Source organism: Adiantum capillus-veneris, chromosome 16, assembly GCF_014529385.1.
Source record: "Adiantum capillus-veneris isolate H3 chromosome 16, ASM1452938v2, whole genome shotgun sequence".
In the NCBI taxonomy this organism is placed as follows: Eukaryota; Viridiplantae; Streptophyta; class Polypodiopsida; order Polypodiales; family Pteridaceae; genus Adiantum; species Adiantum capillus-veneris.
In genome coordinates, this window is record NC_140946.1 from 130,352,768 (window position 1) to 130,372,829 (window position 20,062).

Genomic DNA, 20,062 nt, shown 5'->3' on the forward strand with positions numbered 1-20,062 from the left:
AGATTAAAGCCATTGCCGATTTGCCACCACCTACGAACTATAAAGTAGTTCAAAGATTTATGGGCCATGTTGGTTATTATCGAAGGTTTATTTTAAACTTTGCCGAGATAGCGCGTCCATTGTACAAGCTTCTTATCGAGTTTCACTGGACGGAAGAATGTCATCAATCTTATGAGTTATTAAAGAAGGCCCTAACAAGTGCTCCAATCCTGCGAACACCTGATTGGAATGTACCTTTTCATGTGCATATTGATGCATCAAATTTTGCTATTGGGTATGTTCTAACTCAACCAGGAGAACATAAATTGGACTACCCTATTAGCTTTGCAAGTCGCCAATTAAATGATGCCGAGATGAACTACACTACTAGAGAGCGCGAAGGTCTAGCTATGATTTATGCAGTAAAGAAATTTCGCTATTACCTTCTTGCTACCAAGTTTGTGTTTTATGTTGATCATCAAGCATTGCTATATTTGGTAAACAAGCCGTGTTCCACAGGTCGAATTACACGATGGTTGTTAATTCTTCTTGAGTTTGACTTCACCGTTGTTGTGAGGCCTGGGAGGAAACATGTCATGGTGGATCATTTATCTCGTATCCCTAATGGCGAAGCTCCTACGGGGGTTGATGATGAATTGCCTGATACTCCTTTGTTCATTGTTGAGACAATGCCTGAATGGAGTGAAAAGATTGTTAACTTCTTAGTTAATGGTTTTCCACCCAAAGAGCTGCGAAAAGATATAGCTCAAAAATTAATCAAGGAATGTGAACCCTATTGCTTACTGGCTGGAACTCTCTATAAGAGAGGAAAAGATGATGTTCTTAGATGCTGTGCCCGCGAGGATGAGTATTTATATATTCTACAAGAGGCACACATGGGCGTAGCTGGTGGTCACTTTTCAGGAAAGTTGACTGCCCGAAAGATCTTACAGTCAGGCTATTGGTGGCCCACTCTGTTTAAGGATGCATCACTTTTTGCAAAGGGATGTGATGAATGCCAACGCTTCAACAAGCCACAAAGAAGGGATAGGATGCCTCTACATCCCATCAAGGTAACCCAACCATTTGAAAAGTGGGGCTTAGACTTTGTAGGACCGATTAGTCTGGCTGCACGTAACACGCAATCACGATATATCATTGTGGCTAACAACAGCTAAGTTCCTCTTTGAGAACATTATCACACGTTTTGAATGCCCCTTTGAACTTGTGAGTGACAATGGAACTCATTTTATAAATGAAGTAATAAAAGAACTCACATCAAACTTCATGATATCTCACCACAAGTCTACACCCTATTATCCCCAAGCAAATGGCCAAGCTGAGAGTACCAACAAAACTCTCATCTCCATTTTGACAAATACAGTTGAGGCTCATCGCACTGATTGGGACCTAAAGCTTACATCAGCTTTATGGGCTTATCGTGCTGCGTATAAAGTTACTATTAATTGCACACCGTTTAAGATGGTGTATGGCCAAGAAGCAGTTATGCCATGGGAGTTTGTCATTCCTAGTCTTCGAGTAGCTTCTCAAGAAGGTTGGGATGGTAACCCCTTAGTTGAGCGATTATATATCCTGGAAAGGCTAGATGAAGAGAGGCAATTAGCTGTGCGAAATGCTCTAGTGGAGAAGGATAGGAGAAAGAAGTGGTTTGATAGCCATTTAAAGGATAAAGACATCAAGGTTGGTGATAAAGTTCTTATATACGGGGTACGTAATGAAAATAAGAAATTGAAATACGTTGGTAAGGGACCATATCGAGTGTGTGAAATTACCCCGCAAGGTACCATTCATGTGGAGACTCTAGATGGAGTTGAAACCATTGGATTCGTTAATGGGAGTAAATTCAAAAGATATTATGATCCTCTAAGCCAGGAAGAGTTGCAAGCTATCCATCAAAAGAAGGCTGCCAAGGAACAAGCAGAGCTTAGAAAAATCCAAGCAAGAGTTGAGGCTCAAGAACGACAACAACGTCTTAGACGCCAACGAGAGGCTAATCTGGGAATCACGCAAGCATTTTTCGAGGACACAGATGACGACTCATTAGAATCTGAGCCACCGCTACGATACCCAATTGAGCTAAATAGCCCTTATGGGAAAGTACTATACAATGCCTTATTAGATACGGGAGCTAAACACAATTTGTTATCCTATGGAGTTTGGTGTCAATTAGGGAAACCGACCCTATCCCCGAGTACGATGCAAGTCAAGGGCATTAATAAAAAGAAAACTGCTATTCTTGGAGTCCTTCAGACCCCTGTTGTCTATGACAATGGAAGCATAGTGCAGAGGTTTCTAGTCATGCCCGCGGGAGCTATGGAAGGCAACGTAAACCTAGGACGCACGTGGATGTTGGCAACTAAATGCACTATTGATTGGGATATTTGTAGTGTCACGACGGGACCACCAACTCTTACCCCTATCATTCTTAGTTTCTCATTCTTTTTTGGCACAATGACTATTGGAGAAACCCATTCTGAGTGCTCAATAGGGTATATGAATCCACATTGGATAAGTTTTTCAATCTCTTCTTGTACAATTTTGGCGTACTTAGGATTCATTGGATAGGGTCGTTGTTGGACGGGTTTAGCAGTGTTGATCATGGGAATTGCATGTTGCACCACAGAAGGTGGAACGCCCTTCATGTCATGATATGTCCAAGCAAAGATATCCTTGTATTCCTTGAGGAGCTCCTTAAGTACAGCCTCTTCAGTTTCGGTAAGGTCTTGAGCAATAGACTGGTTTAGACTCCTCACCTGGTTCTGCTAATTCTATCTCTTTAACTACCGCTGGACCATCATAGACTCCACTGCTTCCATTGGTAGGTATTTGTTGGGCTTTGGCATACACAACCTTTCGCTCCCCCGTGGTATAAGATTTAAAATGTTCAGGAGCCGTATGTAAGTCAGCAGGCTCTTGTCCTGATAGAGACCTTTCTTTTAGTTCTGCCTCCTTTTGTTGTTGAGCTAACTCTCGGTTTTGACGTCTTCTTATAGTTCGACTCAATTTCGGCTCTGTAACCTCCAATTGAGCAAGGTCAATGGGTCGCGGGCTGCACCACATGACACTCTGGAGATGTTCACCCCGATTGTCTACTAGCTTTCGATGAGCATCACATGCCCCTAGATAGCTAAGCCATTCTGCATTAGATCTTTCCTTGTTTATCCTCGCTCTCACATTTGCTCGATATCGTCGTCTCTTATATGACCTTTGTTTCTTGTTAAGGTTTTGATTTTGGTAAATGTTTGAACTCGACTCGCCTGATAGGTCTTCTCTTGTATCTTCTTCACTCTCATATAAATTACCATAGATGGTCGTACTAGGCCTTGAGTGTTCAGTTTCTATACTTGGCTCACTCGATGTTTCCTCAGGTTCCGAATCCATTTCTCCCTGAGATTCCGTTTCTGATGTGTATTGGCCTGAAGCCTTTGAGGAATCATCGGTTTCACTCTCAGATAGGTGTGCCTCTTTCTAATCATCGGATGTTACATGCGCTACACCTAACATGTTTACTGGTGCAATGTGTGGTATCTCTTCCCCATCTGGTGTTACCCAGGTTGTTCCTCTAGCTCCCCATGTATCTATAGTTGCCGCTAGGTGTACCCAATCGACATTGTCTAACTCAGTCATTCCGGGTAGGATATCCATATAAGGAGAGTTCTCCCCAATATCCGTGTCTTCGTTACACGTGTAACAATACTGTAATGGAGCTGAGTGAATTGTTGTGTCTGATCGATTATCAATGATGAATTTATTTCCTAGAGGATGCGTTCGACCACTTAAAAGATCAACTCGAATGACAGAGTCTTGGAACTGTAAGTAGACGTGGTTTTTGGACCAGTCATGCACCATTTTTGCTTCCCTCATGAATGGACCCCCTAAGATCATATCAAATGACATAGGATGCTTGGAAAAATCCATAACAATGAAAGTTTGTCTTACCTTGTGTCCCAAGACCTTGATCCTGATATCCTTTAGCATTCCAATAGGCGTAACAATAGATCCATTAGACATTTTTACCACTACGCTTGTGGCTTCAAGGTGAGGTCGCCCCATAGACTCCCAAAAACTCTTTGTCACCATGTTGACTCCCGCACCACCGTCAAGGACCCCCTTTACAGTTAATCCTTTAGTAGTGATTGGTAGAGTAGCATTAGATTCATCACCTTCAAAGTATTGCCCCAACTTGTTAACGGGTATTTCAATTACAGATTCATGTCCCGCTAGGTCAGATGGTGGTGCTAAATGTTCCTCATCATTCATCACAGAGTCAGGTTTGTTCATATGTGCAAACTGTGGTAATCCGGCCTGTAATTCTCCATTGAGAAGCGCTCGCAGTGCTCGGAATAATTTTGGATCTCCGTATAACTTAGATATGATAGTCGTACGTGTTTCTGAGGACATGAAATCCATCAGCTTGGCAACATTTAATGGCATCTTGTGGGACGTAGGACCCTGACAAGAGAATGGTGAAGATGGAATCTCCACTTCCTCAAGGGGGTCGGGCATTCCCTCATTGAACATTCTCTCTAGTAGGAAAGGTGTGTGTCCACTTTCAGATGTCCTACCCTCACTCTCTTCCCGAATGATACTGGGTATAGCTAACGGCCTGTAGTTCTTGTGAGGTTGAACTTGTGTGGGAAACACTGTGTCCGACATCTGGATATGTTTGGGTTCAGGTTCTAATTTTCGTTGAGTTTCTTCCACCAAACCCCTCAGTTGTTGGACTCGTTCAATTTCCACTGTTGGGTTTGGATAGGTTCCAATCTTTCTCTTGCAATCCTCATTTTTTGTCTCTCGTGGCTTATCTTGGGGGTTCGCAACTGGGTGGTTTAACTTTGAATACTCTTTTGGTGTTCATCGTAATTCCCTCTCGTGATCCTCTTCACTGGATTTTTCCTTTGTAGTAACAGTTTTGGTCTCCATGGTCTCTATCGAATCTGAGTCATCCTCAGGGTCATTCATATACACGGGATCCTCTCCTGTCCCTATGTTAGTCTTTGAACTAGGTTTTGAGCTAGAAGCATTAAGGGATTTCTTTCTTCGTGTTTTCTTCTTTCTCGCTCGGCCAATGGATGCAACATCTCTCTCTTCGAGGATGTAATTTTGCTTTTGGAGCATTGACCGTGTGAGTGCATTCACTGGTGCTATGTTTATAGTTGGTGGTGTCCCATCAACAATCTCTATTATGTTCAATGGTGTGATTTTTGGTGCGTTTGGATTGTTAGGACACTGTGCGATCAAATGATCTATGCCATAACGATTACAAGTGAGTATTGGCATTGCCAATGCACTCCCTTGACTTGTTTGCATTAGTGAAACATTCTTTTGCATTCTAATGGGGCACTCAGCTACTCGATGTGGTCCACCACATTCGTAGCACTGAAGAGGTGGTCTCCGGGCAAAACTATTAATGTTTTGGCCTCTTGCTGCTAGCGGAGTAGCTTGATATACCGGTTTGATTTGTCCCCAATGGTCTTCCATATAGTACATGGGACACTCCTCAAGCATGTCGACTCCATAGGTGATACTAGAGTCTATGTCCTCTTCGCAATCTACATAAGTACTAGATGACTCGCAACCTATTTGGTTCATAGGTGTAACTCTTGGATGAGGGGGTTGCGGTCCTAGCACTGGAGGTGGCAACGGTGTGGTTTGGACCACATTTTGGGTTCTAGGGACCATGTGCTGTAATGGAAACTATTGCTCCATCGGTGGGGTAGGCATCAATGCAGGAACTCGAGGTGAGTCTGCCCAAGCTATAGGCGGTCTATTTTCCATGATGCGTTTAAGCATTAGGCAATCCTTCGCTTGATGGCCATACCTACCACACGCGTTACAAGTCCCGTTAAACTTTACTCTGAAAGTAGGGCATTCACTCGTAGTATGTGGGCCCAAGCAAATTGAGCACCATTGTTGCTCCCTTCTTGGATACATATGAGTGTTTTGTGGAGCACGATTACTCCTAAGGCTTTCTTGGATGGCCTTGGTGAGATCTGCCAAAGTCATCTCAGATATCGTTTGCTCTTTCACGATTGGCTTTATCTTCATTGGCTCATGCCCTGACGCTTGCGAGCTACTAGACTTCGGCTCGGCAGACACTCTTTCTCCTGCAATCATTAAATTATCCTCCAATTGGATTGCATTCATGGTTACTGCTTCCCAAGTAGTGATAACTCTAATGACTAGGCCATTATAGATACTTTCATGTCGTAGTCCCCTAATGAATCTATCGAGCAATTGGTTGTTGTTGAATCGCTTGTTTGGATTGCATCGAGAATTCAAATTCTTTAGGCGACTAATGAAGTCTCTCACGGATTCACCTTCTTCTCGTTGGGCTTTCTAGAGCTGAGAGGCTACACCCCAAAGTACTCCCTCTCGTATGTATTCTTTTAAGAACAGTCTCCTAAGAGTAGAGTAGATCGTTTTCTCTTCTACTCTTAAGGTTCTATACCAATCTCCAGCCTTTCCGCTTAGGGTCAAACTCAAAGCCTTACACTTATGTAGCTCATTGTGCTCTTCCAAGGAATCGCACACATGTTCAAAGACTTCCATATGCTTTCTAGCATCTCCGTCTCCACTGAATTTCTGTGTGAGCTTAGCTACTTGAACTGCCTTGCTCCTAGGCTCTCTATCCGGTGCACTACGCATGTTTTCCGCAATAGAGCGACCGATAGTTTGAGCAAATGCTGCCAAATCTCCTATTTGAGCAGGTATAATGCGTGTATGTGCTCCTGGAACCACATGTGAGATGGGAGTTGGCCTTGGCCTTGGCATATGCGCGGCTGTTGGGTCCCATATTTCGTATGGTGGTGTACCAGACGGTGGTCCAAAGTTTACAGGCGTGGCCCTAGGCATAGGGGGTGCCTGGTATGGCATGTTATTATTAAATGGCATGGCTCCACTTGTATAAGAGCTTGGATAATGCCATTGTGGATTGTAAGATCTTGGAATAATCGGAGGTGTAGGAGCTACATGAGGCTGAGGTACGACAGGTGCACATGATTGATACATACATGTAGGTATAGTTGGGGGCACTGTGCTACTAGGTATCGGCGCAGTATTAACAAATGAACTCCATGGTGTACTTCTTGTCACGCTCACCACTGGGATATGCATGGTAGTCGTAGTGTCATTAAGAGAAAGATGAGCTAGATCTAGGAAGGTAAAGCTGCCACTTGTGGGCTCAGATTGTACTGAGGCTCATGGCGAAACAACATATGGAGGATCAATGGGGCTCACTGAGGGAGTCTCCATTTGTGATAGGGTTGGTTGGTTGGCCTTTCCCGTATCCAAGAATCTCATTAGGCCTATTGATCCCTGTGTTCTGTCTTTCTAACTCGACAATCCTATGGAGGACATCACAGACTTTCTGTTGTTGCTCATCTATGCTAGTAGCACCCGACGTGGATTGTAGAACATCTAACCAACCCACATGATAGGTGTGTCCTGTGTACCGATCAGTTAAAGCTTCCGCTTGTAGGTCATACTCCCAATTTTCGTTTAGGAATATCCCAGTGTTTATAATCCAAGTTTTTCGTTATTCTTGGTTATTTTTTGTAACCAAGCCACAAAATATGGCGTGTAATAGCTCAAGACGAGCGTTTTGGCTAAAGGAACGTGCCGTGCTTTACAGCTCCATATTCGGCTACGTGAAGCCCTCGAAATCCTAAAAATAGTCTTTATAGCCCTCGAAATCCTAAAAATAGTTTTTAAATATAAAAAGGTGTATAAACTATATTTTAAAACTGAGGACTGAGGTCTGGGTTTGAGCTTGGGCTTGGGGAATGATCCCCAGCTTGATCCTTCTTTTAGTTTTTTTTTTTTAAAAGTCGCCGCGCACGCGCGCACACACACACAACCTGCACCTAACTTATCTACTTACAGCTAATAGAGATACTGCCACACACTCTAACACTGTTTACACAGTACTACAGTAGCTAACAGATCTACAAAACTAACCTTACAGAACTAACATTCCATAGCTAATACCTTAATTCTAACAATACATTGCAAAAAAATTGTAACTCCTTCTTTACAGAAAACAAAAAAGACAGTACAGTGTAACAAAAATCTTCTCCACACAACCACACACCTTCCTTCTTCACAAATCCTTCTCCACACAACCACACACCTTCCTTCTTCACAAATCCTTCAATTGAAATTGTATCACAAGAAAGTGTAAGGTGCTTAACCGAGCTTAGTGTTGGGCATTTCCCCGGCAGCGGCGCCAAAAATGTGCGCTCCTTGCCGCACTGTTGAAGCAAGGGACTTGCCTAACACTGTGTGCGAGCCACAGACGGCTCCAAGCACACAACTAGCTTAACTAGTAAGCTCAAAGAAAGCGATGGTGTGTCACTCACCGCTCTACGCTTGCTTCGTGGAGGATTCCTTGTCGCGAAGAAGAAGGAGCCGCCGCTTCGCCGCGCTCAACCGCTTCGCCGCCGCCGTGCCGTCATCGCAATGCTCGATCGCACACACACACACACACTCTCTCTCTCTCTCACACACATACACACACACACAAGGAGGTGAAGAAGAAGAAGATGGAGATGGAGATGGAGCAAGAGCACTCTTCTATTGCACAAATGAGAGAATGAATGAAGTTTAGGTTTAGTTGGGCGCCCATGCTTAGTCAACTAATCCCTTGAATGTCCCAGTTAGAGTGCGCCTTTCATCGGTGATCACTCTTACCCTTTTCCTATTGGTCCGACAAGCCCGGTACCTGACTCTACCAAATACATAATACATGTCCGTCGTAGGTGATGGGGTGTTCGTGAGCCGTGAGGGTTATCACCATTCATATGCATTCTCCAAGTCATCCTCAAAATCATTGAAATTCTCTAAGGCTCTTATACATATGGGCATTCGTCCACCTCATGCTTCTTACTCGTGCAAAACTCAGATTTTGTCTTCTTCTTTTTACCCCCCATCTACACAACCTAAATTTGTAGCACTTGAACATGCATCACTTATTGCAACAAAATTTTGAATTATGAATTTGTAGCAATGCTTCTAATCAACCGTGATGGTTAAAACCCAAATCTTTGCTGCTCTCGACTTTCCGCTCCTTGATCTAACAATTTCTCCTTGGGAATATGTTCTTTTATAGCATCATCACTCGTGAAACACAAACAGATACATCAGACACAATAGAAAAGGCTAGCATAGCAAAGTCATCAATCACAACAGACAAAACATGTACAGCAAGATCACCAAATGTGTTGGCGATGGTTGATTCCTCCCAAGTCAACATCAAATGGACCAGTATGATCGCCAAAGTTCATCAACACATAACAGACCTAACTTTGAAACACCATTGCTCACACAAAATCAACTCAAGAAACACTTCAAGCATAGAGAACTCACACACGTACTTCTTTAGATTGAGCTAAATACTACATAGAAATAGATTAGACACGATAGAGAACATAGTGTGAGTTTTTCTCATCAAGAGAGTACGTCCATCTCAGACACAACTATATGAGCCAGAATACTCCCCCGCAAGGTGTTAAGTATGGAGCCTGATTTACCCCTTGTAATTTTTTGTATTAAAAATGCACATTTGTAAGGCCCCCGTTATGAGGAGAAGCCATCATGCATGAAGAAAAGCACTTGTCAAAATATTCCTTTTCGCCGAAATTGTATGGTTGAACGGCAGTCGGAAAGTGGTCGGAAAACAACCGGTCGTTTGGTCGGTTGGCCGTTGGCCAGTAGTCAATGCCTAGTGTGGCCGGTGGTCGGAAGTCAATGACCGATGGCCGATTTCAAAGACGGACTTGTCTTCTCAAGGGCGGCCAGACATGGGTGGATTGGAGGGTCTGATTTGGACTTGTCTACACAAGGGCGGCTACACACGACTGCCTCTCATGAGAGAGGGCAACCCTTGGCCTATAAAAGGAGGCCATTTCTACACACATTTCAGAGTGTGAAGTTGCAACAAGGTGATCGAAGCAAGGTGGGAGCTCTATTAAAGGTATAATCCCTTTGTAACCTACTTCTTGTTTGAATTACTAAAGCCATTGAGTGGCTACTTTCCCGTGGATGTAGCCCACATTGGGTAAACCATGTATATTGTGCTCTCTCTCTCTCTCTCTCTCTCTCTCTCTCTCTCTCTCTCTCTCTACTCTATAATCTCTCGTGTGCGAAAATCTGTCTCGCTGCATTAAATAAGCTACTCTCTATCTATTTAGCTACATCATATTTCCTAACACAAGGTGCAGTCTCATCCCATGAAGTAACTAACACAAACAAATTGTACTTTAGGAAGAAAATGGGATCTAGGAGAACCTCTTTATTTGGTAGTTTAAGAGAATCAAACCTCTTGTATTAACTAAGCAATCAAAGGACAACTTTTGAAAATAAACATGCAAAACGGCTAGTTTATTTGAATTCAAAAATTTTCCCCAAAATGAAATTTATAATCTAGTGAACAAAACCATACTATGTAACATATCTATAAAAAGAGCTTGGCATGTAGATTACAAATCTATAATCTCCGCTCAAATGAGAGATCATCTGTAGGAGTTATGGAAGGCCTAAAATCATAAAGTTGTCCCTCCTTTTTGGGAGGCAAAAGTGCATCCTTTGACCACTCTTACCCCTCTCTTACACACCCACCATTCTTGCACACATGGCGTGCATCTATTTGTCAAAATGTTAATCACCTCATAATCTCATGGCAAATAAAGAGGCCCTCTTAGACCCCATCCTCTTCCTACTAACTACTCAAAGTAAGTTCTTGGAAAAAACATATGACTGAGAAAATCCGACTTAGCAGGTTTTGTTGAGAAAATCCGACTTAGCATACAATGTCCAGTCAACATGGAATAATGTGAAGTCCATTAGAAACTGAGCAATAGTCCTAAATTTAACACTTCCTTCTATTTAGGAGATTGTAGCCGCTATTGAGTTTGGGTTCAAAGGAGTAACACTTGACAAGAATGTCTATGAGGTTTAGGTTTATTTGATATTTTATTATACAAGACAGAGGATCAAAAATCATCCTTAGCTTCTACCATAGTTATATTGTGTAGATGGGTTGTGTATGTCATGCCATGGCAACCTCTTAGGACCATAAAAGAAGATTCACTCACCAAAGGCCTAGTTTGGGTAGAATTTATGGAAATCCTAGCTTACCACTGACCCTCCATTCATGATCTAGCTGCATTTCTTGGTAAGGTTCTACTTTGTCATACTATCAATTGCCCCAATTGTAATAGAGCTTGCAATATGTGGATCATGGATAACAACTGCTAGAGACTATGGAGAATCAACTAGAAGGGATTGGTAGCATTTTCATATATCTCAAGTGGGACTATGCTTTCAATGTGAAAAATTAGGGCATTTTTTCAAAACATGTCCAACTTTGTGACGAGGGGATGTCCTTCGTATCCCTTCTTACCCAAGTAGGAAAATTTTGGTGCCAAAAGGTAGATCTTTGGGAAAAATTGGAGTAGAGCTGAGAAGTCTCCTCCCCCTGAAAGAAACATCATTATCCAATACACTATGGAGGGTAAGTTAAAAGGAGCAAGTACTCCACCAAGGAGTCTGCACAGCAGAAACCCTTTGCTCATATAACCCCATTGTATGTTAAGCCACTGGGATCATATAAAGCCACATTATAGAAAAATATCAATACATCAACCTCTTCTTCTAAAGGATCTCATAAGAATTCTAACAAGGGAAAAAGGACAATAGACTCTGATGGTTTCCAATAGAAAACATCAAGAGAAACCTTTAAGTCTAGGAGCATATCCTCAGGCTATAGTTCACCTAACCTGTATGTTGCGTTGCATGATGTCCCCTCCCGAGATAGTATATCAGTGCATTCTCATCAGCAACAAAAACAAGGTCAGGATTCTCCAGATAGTCAAATAGAAGCGAACATGCTAAGAAGGAATAAACTTTGACTATCAAAGAAACTCCTCAATGAAAGTTTCCTTCTCCAATGTTAAGGGAGTCAATGGCTCCACAAAAACGATCAGGGTAATCCAACGGATTTTGGGGAAACATTTAGATGTCATTTTTGTTCAGGAGCATAAATTTCATATAAGAGCAAGGAAATTATTTCACTTCAGAAGCTATGAGGTATTCTATGGAGGAAATAGGTAATCAAGAGTTATGACCATGATTAAATCATAGCTTAAGCCATAATGGCTCTTGGATCATCCATCACAAAGATGTTTAATCTTCTCTATAGAATCAAGTTATGGCCCTCTTTATCTTGTTAGACCTATATGCCTCTAATGAAGGCCTAGAACATTTACAACTCTAGAAATGGATTCAAAACATTCAGATTCAAGCTGGTAACATGGTCATGGATTTTTTTGACACAACCTCCACACCTTCTATAGCTGGATAGAATGACCAAGAATCTTGGGAGGAATTGGTCATTTGTTGCTAGATTCATGGGACCATACTAGCCCCCCTACCTCAAGATATACTTTTCACTCTACTTGTCACACCAACTCCTGATCAAGTTTGGATAGACTATATTTCATTGAGGATGCATACAAGAATGTATCAAAAATGTGGGCAAAATGGTAAGCCACACAGTCAAGAAGAGAAGTAGATATGATTAAGTCAATTGTGGATACATGTATGAGGAGGCAGGTAAGTGATAAGGCATTGTGTTAGAAGAAACTAGAAGAATTAGCTCTACCTAGAAATGTAATTCAAATGAGTAAATTCAAGAAGTAGAGAAAACATATTTCTCTGTAGACAACATGATCTGAAAGACTGTAATGATGCTTCAAAGGGATTCTTCTCTAGACTGAAAAGACACACAAAAGAGAAGCTTTGTATACACTTGTTAAAGAATATGGGGACAATATTGACACTGAAGAGGGTATTATGTAGGAATTTCAAGAATACTCTTTCTATATCTTGAATAAACCTCTAGACACATCCCCGGCTAGAGGAGCAATTAACAATGTGGAGTCATATATTGAGAGTTCCATAGCATCCAAACTACTAGAGAAACCTTTTGAGGAGTCTGAGCTCAAATATGCTTCATCAAAGCTGGGTAATGACAAAAACCTAAGAATTTGAGAGATCAATATGGAGCTTATAAAAGAATTCTAGCCCAAACTAAAAGAGATGATAATCACATCACTCTATTGATGCCTGTTGGTGAATAACTCAATACACGGACACCTCACTAAAACAAGGTTTGATTAAGTTGATATGTAAGTAGATATTTTCCAAAACCCTTAATCAATGGAGACCTATCACTATGATGGGTATACTGTATAAGATTATGGCCATGGCTATTGCCATAATAGTGGCTCCAATATTTAAAAGATATATCCGTAAATCACATACATGATTTGTTGCTTCAATGTCGATGATGGAAAATATCCTCACAATTTAAGTTGGAATTGAGCATGCTATCAAAGACAAGCAAGATGTCATTATGCTATAGATAGATTTCTCTAAGGCTTTTGACACAGTGCAAGGGGAATTCATATCTGTAGTTCTAGGCAAGATGGGGATTGGCCCTAGAACTAGCATATCATTTCTTTGCTTGGTATGAATGCATATTCTAGAGTGATAGTAAATGGTAGATTCATTGAACCAATGTACTTCAATGCCTCAATCACACCAAGTTATCCAACAAGCCCTTTATTATATGTTGTAGCTTATCGTCCCTTCCTTTCCTATTTGGATGAACTATCTAAATCTAGTAGTATTGAAGGGTTCAAAGTTAATCATAAATAGATTGTGGGAAAGGGTTTTGCGAATGACAAAATTCTATTTCTACAAGAAAATAATTATAATGTTGCTAGATATAGGTCACCTTTCTTGACTTGTTCTCCCTTGGCTTTAGGACTGCATCTTGATTTTAAGAAGTTTGCTTTGATTGACATTAATGCATCTTACTTTCATGCACTTGTTTGGGATGGGAAGAGAACATAGAAAGTTACTATATTTGGGCATGTGGGTTATCTTGTGGGGGTGTATGTTAGACAAAAGCAATTCTAGACCTATGTTATGAAAAATATATATTGGAAAATTTCCTCTTGGCACTATGAGGAATGGCCAATACGTGTCAGAATGAGAATTGTACAAGGCACCCTCATTCCATACATTTTGTACTTGTCACGCTTGGGAAGATTTCTATGGGCAAAATCCAGAAGTAGTACTGCTCTTATAATAGTGTTAGTACTGCTCTTATAATAGTGTGGCATGTGCTAACTGCCACCTGAGCTGCCCAACAAACTATCAGTTGGCCCCAACTAACACTGACCGGATGGCTTCTTGATAAGTGTCCCAGAAAAGGAATTGAAAGGCAGACTTGAGCACATAAAGCCGTTTAGGAAATCTAGCCTAGTGGGTGTTCAGCCTGCAAGTTTATCACAGTCGCTCACAGGTTTGCCTTCTGTCACCCAAGAAGAGGAGCACATAAGCACAACAGGCGTTTTTGTGTTGAACAAGAGGAAAACCCTCGTTGGCTGGCTGGCTAGCTGGCTGGCTGTGAATTCCGGGGCTTGATTGTTTTGGTGACTGGATCAGCAACCCTCACCCGAAAAGGTGTGGCCACATCAGCCTATGCCCCTGCAAACGGTGGGTGGGCGACTGCACACTGGTTGGCTGTGCTTATGTGCTCAACACAAGAGGTGTTTTTTCCCACTGTGTCTAACACATTATAGATTGGTGGAGATGTGGCCCGCGAGGCTTTCTTTCTTCCCACAATGACGCTTTTTTGGGCCTCCCAGCTTTCCTTCTTCTTCACGCCCACACTCAGCTTTCTTTCTCGAATCACTATGAGTCGCCCAGGATCCCCTACAAATCTATCATCGCCCCACTTTCAAGATGCCTCTATGCAGCCTGAGAACCCAAAACCACCACAAATCTCCCACTTAAAGCACATATTCAGTGCATATCTTCCATGCTTATGCAAATTAATACTACAAATCAACATTTAGTGGGCACGTTAGCACAAAAGCAGGTACATGAAAAACGCTCTGACAGTAAGGTCCGCCCAAAGTCCTTCTCCGGGTTACCTACAGAAGACATTCTTACATGGCTGGATCACTTTGACAATGTGGCCGAATATCACAATTGGGATACGGAACGGAAGGCTTTGGAAGTCCGCATATTACTTGACGGCATTGCGGAAACATGGCTCATCCAACAAACAGACCAGGTGCAATTTTCTTGGCCCCTTATAAAGCAACTCTTAGTTCAAAATTTTGCACAACACAATATCACACAGAGTGCCCTACAACAATTGCACCAGCTAAAACAATAATTATGTGAACCTATGGTGCAATTCGCTGTTAAATTTAATCATTTACTGCTTAGGGCTGATCCCACTATGTCAAAAGACATGAAATTATACTTTCTTTGGCCTCGCCTTCATGCTGATCTATCCCCTCAAGTCCAAGATCAAGGACCCACATCTTACCATGAAGCCATTTTAATTGCCTAGCGGACAGAAGTGAGTACTCAGACAGATATTTTAACCCTCCATTTCCCCTCCCACAAACCCTCTGAACCAACCACTTCTAGACACTCCGCTGCTGCCCACACCGATGGACAATGATGTCTAGAATGCACAATACGATCACCGTCGGTGATTACCAGATAGAGATACACAAGACTGCCCAAGATGTTATGCGTGTAACGCATATGGCCACATTAAAAGAAACTGCCAAAGGACTCGATTAGGTGCTTTCACATATCCAACTATACAATTTACAGCTTCAATTCAAGAAATGCAGATGGGGTGCTACACAACTCAAGTTCCTAGGTTTTCTCATTTCTGCCAAAGGCATATAGATGGATCAGAGAAGATCGCTGCAATTTAGCACTTTCCTAGGCCTACCTCACACAAGAAGTTTTGGACAAATTCTCACAATAATTCCCACATTGTGACTTACCTCAACATCATGAGCTTCTGTGAGGGAAGCACGGCATACCTAGCTAGGTACGATTGGGGGTAGGGGACCGCCGGCCCGGTGGGGGGGCCGAGGGTCCCCTGCCCCCAATCGTACCTAGCTAGATATGCGGTGCCTCCCCAGCAGAAGCTCATGATGTTATGCATTGTACGAAAAACATTGAAAAAGGCTCCCTTTTCCTACAGGAGAAAATTTATAAATCTTCTTGTGTCAGTCAAAACCCTTCAACAATATTTGGGTATGGTCAACTTCTCTCTACGCTTCGTCCCTCAGCTAGCCACTATCTTCGACCCTCTCCGACAACTGTTAACTAAAGATACACCTTTTCTTTGGACCTCCCATTGTGAGCAAAATTTTTCCCAACTCAAATAGCTGATTCAAACCTCTTCTGTCCTGAAGTTTCCTGACTTCACTAAACCTTTTGTGTTACAAATTGATGCCTCCATTACAGGTATTGGAGCGGTGCTTCTACAACAACATGAGTCGAATCAATGGCGCCCAATCTATTTCATCAGCCAAGGCCTCACAAAATCTGGAAAAACCTACTTGACAATGGAGAAGGAGCTCCTCGCCATAGTCTGGGCATTTGGTAAGCTTCATCCATACCTTCATGGTACTGTCATCACAATCCAAACAGACCATTAGCCGCTTCTAGGTATGCTCAAGAAGAGTCACCCACCTGGCCGCCTCTACAGATGGGCATTAGCTTTACAGGAGTATACATTTCATCTACAATACTGTAAAGGAAAACACAACACTACTGGCGACAGCCAGTCTCGAATGCACCACATTCAAAACACTCAAACACACTTCCCTTCCTACATACTTCCCCACCCTTTTCACGACCTCCCTTTCAACACAGCTCAACTCACTCAACTCCAACACCAAGACCCCCAAAATCAAAAGCTTTTTCTCCATCTTCGCTCTCACCCTTTGGACCCTTTACATCATACATACCTCATTACGGATAATACACTCTATTACATCCACCCCAATCATCAACCTCGTCTCTGTGTCCCCCAAGCCCTCCAAGACACCCTCATCACTTACTTCCATGCTCACCCACTCTTTGGTCACCTCGGTTTTAACCGCATGCTCAACAATCTCCGTAACCATTTCTTTTTGCCACACATGAGACAAACTCTTTATAAAACACTCATGCATTGTCAGACATGTCAGCAAATCAAAAGCCCCAATCACACAGCAGGTGCCTTATCTTCAATATCAATGTCGCGTCCATTCCAACTAGTAGGTTGGGATATAATGGGTCACTTTCCCCAAACTGTCAATGGTAACAGGTCATTGCCACCAAGTACTTGACTCGCTGGTGCAAAGCAGCCCCCATTCCAGATACGACAGCAAACACTGTTGGCCATTTTTTGCTCCACAAAATTGTCCTCTGCCACACATGCCCTGAATCCATCATTTCAGACCAGGGACGCCAATTTGTCAGTGATACACTCAAAGTTCCGGCACAAAGATTAGGCATAATGCAAAATTTCACCTCACTGTATCATCCACAGACGAACGGAGCGCCTTAATCGCACAATCAAGAAGATGCTCGCAATGTACGTAGATCCCTTGCATCAACCTTGGGACTCCATTTTTCCATATGCAATACATCTGTACAAGCTTCAACAAGAATCAGCCCTTTTCGAGCCCTCTATGGCCTTGACCCCATTCCCCCACTTGACAATAGCACCCTCCACATGCCCAGTAGTTCGAAAGATGCGATGGATTGGTACACCCACCTGCAGCAAACCCTGCCTCTCGTCCGATCAACACTCCTCAAAAACCTGCAAGCAGCCCAAACCCGCTAGAAAAAGAATCATGATATGCTTCACACACACGCTCAATACACTCTTGGCCAGCTAGTCATGTTCTGTTTCCCCTTGCGCCGCTGTGGCTTAAGCGAGTCACTCATACGTCGATGGATAGGTCCTTACAAAATCACCCGTCAGCTCAAGCCTAACACCTAGCACCTCTCCATTAATCTTAGCCAAATTGCCACCCACATTAGTCGCTAAATCCATACTACCCACCCCTCGACCCAACAGGTGTAGCCATGGAACCCATATCCACACCTGATACCCCAAGTCCAAGTCTTCCGCCTCACGCTCAGTTCAGCTGGCAAGGTGTGGCAAGGTGCTACCTGAGCTGCCTAAGAAAGTATCAGTTGGTCCCAATTAACACTGACAGGACGGCTTCTTGATAAGTCCCAGATTGTGATATAAAGGATTAAGAAAGGAATAGAAAGGTCCATTTTTCCCCATTGTTACAACTAGTACGGCCCGGGCTCTCTCTGTCCCCCTCTCTATCGCGTGCAAAGGGGCTTTTTTTAGTTTTGGAATTTAACCTTCAAATCGCAGATTGCGACAAGTGTAAAGGGTTTCCCTTTTCGCCATATTATGTTAGTAGATAGCATCGAATTTTGTGTCATTAACTTAACCACACATGCATTAGCTAGTAGTAGGTCTCCCCCCATCTCAAAAAAAGGAAAAACATTTCTATTACTTTAGGATGAAACCTTGAAAGGTTGAATGGGAAAGAAATGGAAAGCCCTCAATGAAAAATAAGAATCCTTTCAAAACATTACAAATACATAAGTGAAGGGTAAGTATAGTAAACAAAAAACCCCACAAAATGAAAAGTAGTACAAAATGAAAAGCCCATTGAAATTGAAAGTCAAAAGACTTTTTATGTTCATATAAAAAGAAGTGGTGGAGTACTTTTTTTCTCCTTTATCTTTCTTTTAGTATTTTATTCTCTTTATAATTTCTTTGCACTACTCTATATAGGTAGAGTTTCTTTGGGCTATGTAAGGTAGTGATTTTTTTTATTTTTTTATTTTTAAATCATATCAATAGGATTCTACCTAAGGTTTTTTGAACTTTTTGAAATCTTTGAATTTTCAACCTTTTAATTGTTTTGAAGCCATTAGAAATACTTTTTAATTTTTTTGAAGCTATTAGTTAGAAGGGCTTGTCTCATTAAGCATATGATTGACTCTAATAGAGAGTGGACTAATTGCATTTGGGTAGAAATAGAAACTTCTGTGGTGTATTCTCATGGCAATGAAATAAACCCTTGGGAAAAAACTGTTCTCATTAGTTAAATTAAAAAAGGTTTGATATATCCACACTTTTGGTGAAATATTAATCTTCTAATCTTACATGGAATGGAAGAATTAGTTATATAGAGAACTCCCTAGGGGTGGAACATGCATTCTAGAGTCATGTACTTAAAAAACCTCTTGCCTTGTTAAACTTCTCCTTTTATGCATAGAAAAGGCATTCATTAACCAATTGTACTTGGACTCTAACCAGACCCCCCAAATCTCTTTGATGGCCAAGAGGGAGTTCAAGTTATAGCATGGATTCAAAATTGCGTGGAATTTTCTATGTACATATATTCACAACTTAAAGATACCCTTAAACTCTCTAGCTTGGTGAGGATGCACATAGAGATTGGTCTTTGCGTGATTATGAACTTAATTGCTAAAATAAGGAATTTCTATCAGGTGTTGTTGCATGATAATAATGTGTATGTAAGATGTTATGGAGTGTGGTCACTACACAAGCCATAGTCTTGACTAAAGTGTTTGTATGGGGCACTAAGTGTTTATTCAAATACAATGCCAGTGTTCAATTGGAGGCTATTGCTAGGTGGTCTACCAATTGCACAAGTTATCTAGAAAAAAGGCAGAAGAGATGACAAATGCGTAGATGTGGTTAGATGGAATCACTTAAGCATGTGTTTTGGAATTGTAAACTGGTACGCAAGTGGTGGAGATGGGCTAAGCATTGGTGGTATGATGCATGGGGGGTTAAGATTACCAAGTTTAATGTCTCCGTTGGGCTACTAATTGCTAATGATAATGCTCTGAACTTTTGTCTGATTTCCTTTTCAGTGTGATTCAAAATATGGTTCATCAGGTTCCCCAAAAACATTGCCATATATGAAGGTCACATCATTTTCCAAACATCCTTTTCTAATCACATGATCAAGCATAGGATGCTCATATTCTAGGTGCAAGCATAGATGAAAGAATTTGCAAAAAGTCCCACCCTTCGCATCCAGTTAAAACAATTCATAGCTTCCCTGCTATGACTATGTTGGGCTTAAAGCGCAATCAATGCATTCCAAGTGACGACATTCCG

General features: G+C 41.9%; 1 protein-coding gene across 1 annotated transcript; it reads right to left on the bottom strand.

The window, feature by feature from the left end:
* Positions 1–16,346: 16,346 nt before the first annotated feature.
* LOC147439869 (uncharacterized) lies at positions 16,347–19,852 on the bottom strand. Its single transcript, XM_086485596.1, has 6 exons — positions 19,739–19,852; positions 17,654–17,665; positions 17,407–17,525; positions 17,267–17,315; positions 16,449–16,518; positions 16,347–16,370 (listed from the first exon to the last, which is right to left on the bottom strand). Exons 1-6 carry the CDS (start codon positions 19,850–19,852, stop codon positions 16,348–16,350), a joined length of 387 nt encoding a protein of 128 aa, XP_086341722.1. The 3' UTR covers position 16,347.
* Between the last annotated feature and the right edge of the window lie 210 nt (positions 19,853–20,062).

Coding starts and splice junctions, on each gene's coding strand:
- LOC147439869 (XM_086485596.1), bottom strand. CDS start 19,852: ATGTTTTTGGGGAACCTGATGAACCATATTTTGAATCACACTGAAAAG. Junction 17,316..17,406: donor TCTGTGGATGATACAGTGAG/GTGAAATTTTGC, acceptor TGATGGATTCAG/GGCATGTGTGGCAGAGGACA. Junction 16,519..17,266: donor AGCAAAAAATGGCCAACAGT/GTTTGCTGTCGT, acceptor TTGTGATGACAG/TACCATGAAGGTATGGATGA.